This window comes from Jaculus jaculus, chromosome 18 (genome assembly GCF_020740685.1).
Source record: "Jaculus jaculus isolate mJacJac1 chromosome 18, mJacJac1.mat.Y.cur, whole genome shotgun sequence".
Taxonomy (NCBI): domain Eukaryota; kingdom Metazoa; phylum Chordata; class Mammalia; order Rodentia; family Dipodidae; genus Jaculus; species Jaculus jaculus.
The window spans coordinates 62,521,830-62,534,162 of NC_059119.1; the positions used below are offsets into that span (position 1 = coordinate 62,521,830).

General features: G+C 43.0%; 1 protein-coding gene across 1 annotated transcript in view; it reads left to right on the forward strand.

Annotated features, from left to right (window-relative positions):
• Positions 1 to 10,607: 10,607 nt before the first annotated feature.
• Positions 10,608 to 12,333, forward strand: part of Plek (pleckstrin) — a 32,145-nt gene continuing 30,419 nt past the window's right edge. Inside the window, exon 1 of the mRNA XM_004660066.2 lies at positions 10,608 to 10,743. Coding sequence (XP_004660123.1) covers positions 10,702 to 10,743 — 42 coding nt within the window. The 5' untranslated portion in view covers positions 10,608 to 10,701. The remainder of the gene's footprint in view (positions 10,744 to 12,333) is intronic.

Here is a 12,333-nt window from a genome sequence, read left to right on the forward strand (position 1 = left end):
CATCTGGCTAACGTGGGACCTGGGGAACCGAGCCTCGAACCAGGGTCTTTAGGCCTCACAGGCAAGCGCTTAACCGCTAAGCCATCTCTCCAGCCCTGATTTGCAACCCTTGAAAGTAAACCATCCTCCCACTAATTCTGAAGACGCAGACCCAAAGGACTGTGTAGCCATGATAACGAGCAGAAACTTCCCTGTTTCTCTGCAAGACTGGGAAGAGTCTGATTGCCTCCCCACACAGCTCTGGTGCAAGCAGGCTCTGTTTCTTGGATAACTGCTGATGATCCTGATATTGGTTCTTGTCTGTCTTTGCTCTGGGTCAAGATAGCATAGCAATTTATATTCCAAATAAAACATGCTATTTACTGCCATAGCTGTTACCTGTGAAAACTAGGACAGCCCCATTCACCTTTGCTCTACAAATGGAAATACTCAGTTAAAACCAGTTTCTATAGGGGCTGGAGAGATGGCTTCATGGTTAAAGTGCTTACCTGCAAAGATGAAGGACCTCAGTTCGATTCCCCAGGACCCACATAAGCCAGATGTACAAGGTGGTGCATGCATCTGGAGTTTGTTTGCAGTGGCTGGAAGCCCTGGCATGCCCATTCTCTCCCTCCTCCCTCTCTTCCTACCTCCCTCAAATAAATAAAAATAAAATATTTTAAAGACCTAGTTTCTAAAAGGTTGACTGGGGTGGGGGCTGGCTAAGAATGAACCTAGGGTCTTGCTCATGGTACACAAATGTTCCACCAGTGAGCCACAGCCTCTGCTTCCTTTTCATGTTCTTGACCTTGTGTTAGGCTGAATGTCTACTTTTCCAGGGAGAAAGAACATAAATGCTCTTGCATTTAATGTAAGCATCTGTATGTATTAAATGTCACTAATGGGCACCCTCAGTATAACTTTCAGGTCCAAATGTTGTACCAAGCTCTGGACTCAGATAAGCAACTGCCAACAGAGTATGCCCACATCATAGGTGTTTATTGGGTATCTTAGTCTTCACATGGCCAAAAGAGAATTCTTGCTGGGTGTGGTGGTGCACACCTTTAATCCCAGCACTTGGGAGGCAGAGGCAGAGGTAAGAGGATCACTGTGAGTTCGAGGCTACTCTGAGACTAGAGTGAATTCCAAGTCAGCGTGAGCTATAGTGAGACCTTACCTCGAAAAACAACAAAACTAGAATCCTTGATTTGCTTTTTACCTCAAACTTGGTGCTCCCTGAGGATGTCTTGATGTATAAACAATATCGCTTTACTGAGTTACATGGGTAAAGGATGGTAAAGTTGTTATTGAGTCCTTAACCCTTTTACCCAATCCTACAGGAAGGCCTCTCAAAGCAAATCTTCAAAGCACATCTTTTTTTTTTTTTTTTTCGCTTTTTTGGTTTTCCAAGGTAGGGTCTCACTCTAGCCCAGGCAGATCTGGAATTCACTATGTAGTCTCAGGGTGGCCTTGAACTCACCGCGATCCTCCTACCTCTGCCTCCTGAGTGCTGGGATTAACGGCATGCGCCACCACACTGGGCTCAAGGTACATTTTCTTTCCTGCCACTTTCTACCATTTCCACATCAGCACAGACCACTCTCACTGCTCACGAAGACGATACTGTGCAGTACCCTGGTGGTGGGTCCTACCTCGGTTCTTTACAGGGAGTCCACTGAAATGTCTTCTCACATCCCATGCCCTCACCCTAGTTTCTTTTTCTCCAGAGCACGTATCCCCAACTGGAAATATAAAATAAATATGCTCTATGAACATTGTTTACCTACTAAGATATGAATACCTTTAAGGCAGAAAACTTATTGCTTTTATAACTATTTTCCCACTACTTAGAGCCAAGTTTACAGATTAGGAGTGCTTAATTAAGGAGAGAAATTAAGTGATAATTAATTCCTCGAAATTCTTTGTAATTTTTCCCCTCTGTCAAGGCTCTGTCACATTGTGCCTTCTCCTTGAAGCTGTTACAGATGCGCCCAGACCTGAACAGTACTTCCCCTTTAAGTTGCTTCTGATCGGGTATTGGTTCACGGCAATGAGAAGGCAGAAAATTGTTACTGAGAAGTGGGGCTGTTGCTGTGATAGTCCTATGTGGTTCCTAAGCTTTTACAGCTGATTTGTGGGAGAAATGTGAGAGAATTTGGAACTTTGGGTTCGAGAAGCCTCATAGTGAATTTCAGGTCAGACCTTACCTCAAAAAACAAAAAGAAAAACAAATGAGAGAGAGAGAGAGAGCGCGCTATTTCCTAAGGAAGAAACCAGTGAATACTCTGGAGAGGGAAACACAGACAAAAGTAACTGGTAGGTAGGAACTGAGCTGAAATTGTACAGCCCCAGTGCTTCCTCATTGAGAAACGTTGTCATACCAATTGAACTTCAGCTTCCAATTTATAACAACTGTGGTCTCTACCTTATAGAAGAGGTAGTTACAGAGTGCAAAGACTAGATGGAAATTCTTAATGATCTCTAGAAATCTGTTCTATATTTGGAGTTTTATGATTAACGAAGAAACAAGCCACATTGGGGAAGTTACAGCATCTGGAAGCTCCCAACTTCCTTATCCCATCGGCTGTTCTGCTCGCGCATGCGTGTGTCCACATGTTCAGTGCCTGGAACTCCCTCACACGGAAACAGAATGCACAATCCCAGTCACTTTCCTAAATGTCCTTAGTGCAGTGCAGTGACCTTCTGCAGACAGTGACTGACCTGGCTCCAAGGGTTTGTCAGGATCAGGATCTGATTGGCTTGGTAGAGTGAGTATTACGTTCTTGTTTTTCCTGCCTTATGCTTTACAAAATGTCATTCTTGTCATTTGTCCTGTAATGCAGACAAGTAAAAATGATCACTGTTATGGAAGAGGTGGAGGAAAGAATGTAAGAGCCAAAGGAAGGGTAGGACTCCTTACAACGTGCTCCTCCAGACACAAAATGGCCTGGATATCCATGACCTCACAGTGCCTGACACTACGTACACAAGACCATCATAATAGGAGGAAAAGATCAAGACATCAAAAGTAAAAGAGAGACTGATTGAGAAGGGGAGGGGATATGATGGAGAGTGAAGTTTCAAAGGGGAAAGTGGGGGAAGGAAGGGCATTACCATGGGATATTGTTTACAATCATGGAAGTTGTTAATAAAATTTTTTTTAAACCACCAAAAAATGATCAAACATGGAATATATTGTGTACCCAAAAGGAAAACCAGGTGACTGGAAAACAAATGACAATTCCTGGCGATGAAGTTGCCACTTAGTAAAGTGCAAGGGCAGTGTGCTGTCTGGGAAAGGGGCTGAGACACATGAATAAGTTTGGAAAGAGACACTAACATGATAGGAAACAGAACATAAACTTCTCTTTTTTTTTTTTTGAAGAATACAGCTGATAACCAGAAAGCAAAGAATTGAAATAACTCAAGATGCAAAAGTCTCTATGCAATAATACAAGAAACAAAAAGTCAGGTGAATATAAGTCCTTCCAAAATTAAAAATTCAACAGCAGTGACCTCCACTGAGACTGATTTTAAATATGCTGAAAGGAATCAAAGAAATGAAGTAAACTCCTGAAGGAGAACACAGGAAATCAACTTAATGAAATAAGAATGTTGATACAATATATGAGTAAGGAAATAGAAATGCTGAAACAATACCAATCTGAAGTACTAGAAGTGAATACACAGTAAGTCAAATAAAAACTGTGTAGGAAGTCTCACCAATAGAATGTATCAAGGAGAGCACAGAGAGGCAAGAGCTTGAAGGCAAGGTGGCAGATCTAGAAAGTTCCAACAAAGAGAAAGACAAACTAGTAAGAAGGTGTGAGTGGGAATTTCAAGACATGCAGAACACTATGAAGAGATCAAAGTTAAGAATTCAAGGTGTAGATAAAGGAAAAGGATTTCAATCAAAAGGCATAGCAAGTGCTTTTAATAAAATCATAGAAAAAGGTTTTTTTTTTCCCCCACAAAACTAAGAAAAGAGGTGCTGACACAGATACAGAAGGTATTTAGAACACCAAATGGACAAGTCCAGAAAAGAACCTCTTCTCATCACATTGTAATTCAACTATTTAACCCACAGGCCAAAGAAAGTGCATTGAAAGCAGTAGGAGAGAAGGCTGTCCACCTGTAAAGGCCAGACCAGCGGGACAACAGCAGATCATGTGATGCACACCAGAAAACCAGAAGAGCTGGGAGAGATGCACTCCAAATTCTGAAAGGCGTCAATTGCTAACTAAGACTATTGTATCCAGCTAAGCCATCTCTGCTAAGTGAAGAAGAAACAAGACCTTTCCATGGTAAGAACAGGCTGAAGGAACCCGTGACCACAAAGCCAGCTCTACAGAACATATTTGAAGGGATCCTTCAGTCTGAAGAGAGAAAAGAATAAACCATCTTCAAAGAATACTTAGTGCAAGAGTAATGGGGGAGGGGAAGCAAGTGCAACACAGTCAAGAGTGACGGGCTGAGGAGATAGCCTAGTGGTTAAGGTATTTGCCTGCGAAGTCAAAGGACCCAGGTTCAATTCCCCAGGACCCACATAAGCCAGATGCACAAGGGGTACATGTGTCTGGAGTTCGTTTGCAGCAGCTAGAGGCCCTGGCATGCCCATTCTCTCTGTCTCTCTTCTCTCTATCTCTCTCTGCCTGCAAATTAATAAATAAACAATATATATAAAACAAGTGTGACAGGGATATATACTCTTCAATAATAACTCTTAATATCAATGGTCTCAAAGCCCCAGCCAAAAGACATGGACTTGCAGATTATATTAAAAGTCAAGATCCCAAGTGTGTGGGGGGGGTAAGGTATTTACCATGGGATATTTTTTATAATCATGGAAAATGTTAATAAAAATTGTGAAAAGATAAAAAAAAGTCAAGATCCCTCTGTCACCTCCAAGAAGCACACCTCTCCATAAAACACAGACAGACAGACAGTACCTTAGGGCGACAGGATGGCAAATAGTGTTTCAAGCAAATGGGCCTGGGAAACATACAGGTGTTGCCATTCTAATGTCTGACAGGATAGGCTTCAAACCAACATCAATTAGAAGAGATTAAGGTCTCTTTATGCCAGGCATGGTGTGGTGCACACCTTTAAGCCCAGCACTCGGGAGACAGAGGTAGGAGGACCGCTGAGAGACTGTACTGCTGAAGACTCCACAGATCTGGGCTGCAGGTCACTGAGAAATCAAGCTGGAGCCGTGCTGGAAGCCTCTTCCCTGGTGACTGGCTGTCAGAATGCTGGAGAGAGAGATGTGGCTTGTTGGGGGAGAAAAGTCATCAGTGGTCTTAACCAGCAGTATACCTCCTCAGCTGGCCCATCCAGGCCAGATGTACCAGCTGGCGCAGTGGCGGCATGTCTGTTACAGGCAAACCAACCCTTGTCTGATTGGACTTGAGACTCGCTCCATGAGAGGAAATTCATACTTGGTACTGAAACTTGATCATGCTCCTATGGCTGGAGAGATCATAAGCCCTATGGGGGAAAACTGCTACCTTTATCTGGCCAAATGGACATATTGCGCCCACAAACCACCCTCTGAATACGTTCATTTATGTACATCAATTAATTCTACCCTCCTGTTTGGGTAGAGAAGCTTCTCTTTTCAGATGGCAGTGACCTCTTTGGTAACTCAATACCCAAAAAAGTGCTAAGAGTAGGGCTGGAGAGTTGGCTTAGCGGTTAAGGCCTTTGCCTACAAAGCCAAAGGACCCAGGTTGGATTCCCCAGAACCCACGTAAGCCAGATGCACAAGGTGGCACATACATCTGGAGTTCGTTTGCAGTGGCTGGAGGCCCTGACGTGCCCATTCTCTCTCAAGTAAATAAATAAGTAAATATTTTTTAAAGTGCTAAGAATAAGTAACAGTGGAGTGTTCAGCATTACGTGAGACATCTCTATCACACTCTTCAAGGCTCAGGGACCGTTGCGGAAGAGGTGGTGTAAAGACCACAAGAAGAGGGACTAGAGAAATTGCTCAGTGGTTAAGGCGTTTTCCTGCAAAGCCTAAGGACCCAGGTTTGATTCTCCAGATCCCACACAAACCAGATGCAAAAGAAGGTGCATGCATCTGGAGTTCATTTGCAGTGGCTAGAGGTCTTGGAGTGTCCATTCTCTCTTTCTATCTGTCTCTCTCTGTCTCAAATAAATAAATTAAATTATATATATATTTTTTTAAAAAAATAGACTGTAAGAAGAGGGTTTGAAGAGATGGCTTAGCAGTGAAAGTGCTTGCCTACAAAGCCAGATGCATGTGGTGCCACGTGTACCTGGAGTTTGTTTGCAGTGGCTAGAGGCCCTGGTGTGCCCATTCTCTCTCTCTCTCTCCTATAAATAAATAAATAAATAATGTTACAAAAGAATGTAAGAAGAGGGCTGAAAGATGGTTTAGTAGTTATGGCGTTTGCCTGAGAAGCCAAAGAACCCAGGTTTGATTCTTCAGGACCCACATAAGCTAGATGTACAAGGTGGCACATTCATCTGGAGTTTGTTTGCAGTGGCTAGAAGCCCTAGCATGCCCATTCTGTATCGAGGTACCCCCCCAAATAAACAAATCAATAAAATATTTTTATTTTATTTTATTTTATTTTTGAGGTAGGGAGGGTCTCATTCTAGCTCAGGTTGACCTGGAATTCATTATGTAGTGTCAGGGTGGCCTCCAACTCATGGCAGTCCTCCTACTTCTGCCTCCCAAGTGCTGGGATTAAAGGCATGCACCACCATGTCTGGCTAGTAAATAAATAGAATTTTTTTTTAAAGAAAGACTTTAAGAAGAGATAATAGATTGTTGAGCAAGGGAAGAAAGGACAAACATTCCTCATCCCACTCAGTGAGAGCTAGAATGATCAAAGCCAGGGTCGGTATTCCAGACGCACTCAGGGAGCAGCAAGCAGTTGTTATAGTAATAAGACTCAGGTCACCTAACGTTTGATCGGCACTAACATCTAGTGGAGTAACTATTTCAACACACTGACTATCCAGCTGGATAATTCCTCAAATGGAAATAAAAAACATTCTTATGTATTTAACATTTCAGGACTTTTAGCAAGTTTATGTAATAAAATACAACATAATTTAAAGCAAAACTATCACAATGAGGGCTGCCTGCAAAGCCAAAAGACCCAGGTTTGATTCCCCAGGACCCACATTAGCCGGATGCACAAGGGGGCACACACATCTGGAGTTTGTTTGCAGTGACTGGAGACCCTGGCATGCCCATTCTCTCTCTCTCTCTCTCCCCCCCTCTTTCTCTGTCAAATAAATAATAAATTTAAAAAAACAGAAAAAATTCACACCAGGAAACAGGAAGATTAAACCCTAGAAAGAATATATAAAAAGAAGGCATGATTCATAAATATTTAATAGCAAATATTTATGCATTTATAATACAGGCTTAAATGGTTCAAGGAGACATGGGAAAATTAGTAATTGTCAGAACTATGATCACATATGCAAAAAGCAAGCAAATATGGCTGGAGAGATGGCTTAGTGGTTAAGATGTCTGCCTGTAAAGCCAAAGGACCCAGGTTCTATTCCCCAGGACCCACATAAGCCAGATGCACAAAGTGATGCATGTGTCTGGAGTTCCCTTGCAGTGGCTGGAGGCCTTGGTGTACCCATTCTCTTGCTCTCTCACTCTTTCTCATCTGCCTCTTTCTCTCAACTAACTAAATAAAAATAAAATACTATATATCTTATTAGTTTTTTGAGGTAGGGTCTCACTCTAGTCCAGGTTGACCTGGAATGTAGTCTTAGGGTGGCCTCAAACTCACAGTGATCCTCGTACCTCTGCCTCCCAAGTGCTGTGATTAAAGGCATGCGCGACCACACCCAGCCAAAAAATATGTTTTTAAAAAGTCTTAAGTTTTCCTTAGACCAGTAACATGTACTATAATCTTTCCAAGGTTATTGATGAAATGTGGGAGACTCAGAAGAAATCTAAATAAGAAAGCCTACACACACACACACACACACACACACACACACACACACACACACACAGAAAGGGAGACATTGAAGAAGTGCTAGAGATCAGTCTGGGAATGGGATCTGACACATTACATTTCCTCAGATGCCTAGAACAGACCCTGATTGATGGCCACGATACTGACAGTTTCCTTTACCCGCCACTAGGTGTTGCTGAGCTCGCAGATGGACAGGGCCCAGGGAAGGGGCAGGAGCCGCAACATCTAATCCATCGTTTTTCAGATGAGTCACACATTTGGTGGGTCCCTTGATGGGAAGATTATTTTCCTTCTGCCCCCTGCACATGAGAAGCACTTAATATTTATATTTCAGCCCTCAGGAGACATTTTTTATGCTGTGGGCATAAAAAAAAAAAAACCACATAAACCAGATGCCTATGTGAGTTTCTTTAAAGCCTTCTGAGGGTGCTAGGACAAAGGGAGAACATAGTCTCAAGCAGAAGTAGGGGTTCAAGTGAAAAAAGGGGGGAGATAAATTTAGCCATGAATTAAGACTTGGTGGCTTCCATTGTCTCTGTGAGCATAATGAAATAGTTGTCTAAAAACAGACACAGCAAGACATCAACAAACATATTTCTATTTTGCTCAGGTACCCTCAAATGTTGACTCTTTCAACACCCTCTCCCAACACTCCCTAGTAGTTTTGGATTAATTTCAGTGTGATGGGAAACCAATAGCGTATGTTTACATATGTTAGTATAAAATCAAACGAAAAAATACAGGAGTGGTGACTGCTGGTTCAAACAGCTGGAAGTGTGAAAGAGAAAGAATTGGGAAGCTTCAGAGAGTATCAACGTGATGTCTTCCATCCTAACTCTGCTGTTCCTCAGATGTCTTCTTTTTTTGGTTTATTTGTTTGTTTTTTCGAGGCAGGGTCTCACTGTGGTCCAGGCTGACCTGGAATTCACTATGGAGTCTCAGGTGGCCTCGAACTCATGGCGATCCTCTTACCTCTGCCTCCGGAGTGCTGGGATGAAAGGCGTGTGCCACCACGCCCGGCTGCTGGGTGGTGTCTTGAGGCTTGTGGATGACCCACTTCCTGATGTCTCTGTCCCCTCCTGCAGTCACTCCACTCTGTCCTGACCAACATGGAGGAGTGAGAAACAGCTGGCTGCACTCAGTCCACTTAGGAAGCAGAGGGCAAGGAATGTTGGTGCCCAGCTCCCTTTCTTCTTTCTTTCCTGTTCTCCCAGCCCATGAAGTGATGCCACCCACGGGTGGCACCTGATCAGCCTACTCTAGAAAATCCCTCAAGGACATGCCCAGGGATTTGTCTAGATCTAACCAAGGTGATAATAAGCATTAACCCTCGCAGGGATTATAATAGTTTCTCAAGCATGTTTCATTATCAACTTATTTTTTTTTCTAGGTTTACCGTGGGATTAGTGTTCATTGAGGGATATTTTTCTCATGCCCCGGTGGTGAGCTTTTCCCCCAGCCTTCCTAGTCTTACCTCTTACCTGCTACATCACCTTCGGACAACTGTTCCTCTTCTCTGAACATGACGAGTTCTTATTTTCAAGAAAGGGTTACTAATATATTTTAGTCTATGTGATTCTTGAGAGGAGCAAATTAAATGAGGTACACTAAAAGACATCTGCTGTAGGGCTTGGCATTGAAGTAGGCACTAGCTTAACAGTAGGCATCTTTGTTGTGCTAACCAGATAGTCCTGAAGTTCTTGGCACTTTTATTAAGAGTTTTCGTAATCTCAAAAATAATTTCTAAGCACAAAGTGTTCTTGTTCATCTTCTTGGCCATCATTTTTTATTTCTCTTTAGGAGGTGGGCTTTATTTATAGTAATAAAAATCAGGAGAGATGGCTTAGGTTAAGGCGCTTGCCTATAAAACCAAAAGACCCAGGTTCGATTACCCAGGACCCACATAAGCCAGATGCACAAGGTTGCATGCATCTGGAGTTTGCAGTGGCTGGAGATCCTGATGTGTCCATTCTCTCTTTCTGTCTATCTGCATTTCTCTCGCAAATAAATAAATAATAAATAGTTTAAAAAATTATCTTGGGTAAATATTCAGTTCAACTGTTTCTTTTCTTTCTTTCTTTATTATTATCATTATCATCATTGTATTTTTGAGGTAGGGTCTCACTCTAGCCCAGGCTGACCTGGAACTGTAATTTTTTGAAGATGTTTTATTTATTTATTTGGGAGAGAGCTCTCTCTCTCTCTCTCTCTCTCTCTCTCTATCTATATATATAGATAGAGAGAGAGAGAGAGAGAATGGGCACACCAGAGCCTCTAGGTACTCCAAATGAGCTCCAGATGCATGTGCCACCTTGTGCATCCGGCTTAGGTGGGTACTAGGGAATAAAACCCGGGTTCTTTGGCATTGTAGGCAAGCGCCTTAACCACTAGGCCATCCCTCCAGCCCTGGAACTATATATATATATAAAATTTATATATAACTACATATATAATTCATATATATATAAATTATAATTTATAACTATATATATTTTATTTATTTATTTATTTGAGAGAGAAAGAGGCAGAGAGAGAGGGAGAATGGGTTTGTTTTAAATGCGTTCAGCATTAGCAAGTGTGAGCTGTTCAGCTTCAGCTTCGCAGTTCCTTATCCGACCCCCCACCCGAGTGAGAGGAAGAGGATGTCATCATGGGAAATTGTGACAGAGCCCTCTGAAAAGCGGCCGCCCGCGGCTCCCTGGGCTCTGCGAGGAGGCTGCGCCCAGCGTGGACCGTCCAGCGCGACATGGAGCCGAAGAAGATCCGGGAGGGCTACCTGGTGAAGAAGGTGAGCGGCGAGCCCCTGGCCAGGTGGCCCGGGGGCGGGCGGCGGGGGCGTTCTGCCCGGTCCCTGGCGGGCGCTGCGGGGCTCCGCGGGGGGCAGCGGCGACCCAAGCTCGGGCTTCCGCACGTTGCTCCGCGGGTCTGGGACTCCCAGGCTCCGGGCTCGGGACCCCCAACTCCAGGAAGGTTGGGACCCAGGTGAGCGGCCTCACAATTCAAAAAAAAAGACCCTCAAACCTTCCCCTTCAGAGAGGCCATTTGAACAGATTGCTCATTTCTTTAAAATCCCCTCCCAGAGTATTTCTTGGGAGGCAGGAGGAAAAAAGTGATTAAAGATGAGTTGGTATATTGATTGATACAGTAATCAGAACTTATTTCTTGGGCCATGTCTTCGAATTCCTTTGGAAAAGACCTGGGGTTGGAATCTCTTCACTTGAAATTTGGTTAATTTATATTTTTTTCATTAACAACTTCTATGATTATGAAAAATATCCCATGGCAATGCCCTCTCTTCCCCCCCCTTTCCCCTTTGAAACTCCACTCTCCATCATATCCCTTCCCCCTTTCAATCAGTCTTTCTTTTATTTTATCTTTATCTCTTTTATTTTATCTTATGAGGGTCTTGTGTAGGAAGTGTCCGGCACTGTGAGGTATTTATAAACAGGCCACCAAGGTGATCGATCCATGGTCTCAAAGAGTGAGACATGGAGACCCAAGTGTACCAAACACAGTGCACGGTGTCATGGGTGTGGCACCCGTAAAACTGGATGCTCTCAGTACTGCTAATTCTCTTTCTCTGGGCGGTGTGTATGTTCTGAGGTGTGAAACTATGCAGCCTGGGGAGTTCACACATGAGGCTTGCTGACATTCTGTGGGAAACACCCTGTGTACATAAACACACTCCCATGATGCCAAGTGGGCTCAGTGGTTCAGAAGTGACTGATTTAGTTATCTCTGACTAAATTCATGTTTAGCTTTTTAGCTGAACAGATGATACAATTGCTTTCTTTCTTTAACAATTCAATCCAATTAATTGATTGGTTTTTAAATTGATTTTTGTCACTTTTTTCTATTTTTATTTTTATCTTTTTTTAATTTTATTTTTCAAGATAGGGTCTTGCTCTAGCCCAGGCTGACCTGGAATTCACTGAGTAGTCTCAGGGCGGCCTCGAACTCACAGCAATCCCCCTACCTCTGCCTCCTGAGTGCTGGGATTAAAGGTGTGCGCCACTACGCCTGGCTTATGTGTGGAGACCATCCTATGCCCTCTATTGCTTTTCTGCCTTAGTTTGTTTTTTTTTAAAAATTTTAATTAACATTTTCCATGATTATAAAAAAAATCCCATGGTAATTCCCTCCCTCCCCACCCCCACACTTTCCCCTTTGAAATTCCATTCTCCATCATATTATCACCCCATTACAATCTTTGTACTTATATATATACAATATCAACCTATTAAGTATCCTCCTCCCTTCCTTTCTCTTCCCTTTATATCTCCCTTTTAACTTACTGGCCTCTGCTACCAAGTATTTTCCTTCTCACGCAGAAACCCAATCATCTGTAACTAGGATCCACATATGAGAGAGAACATGT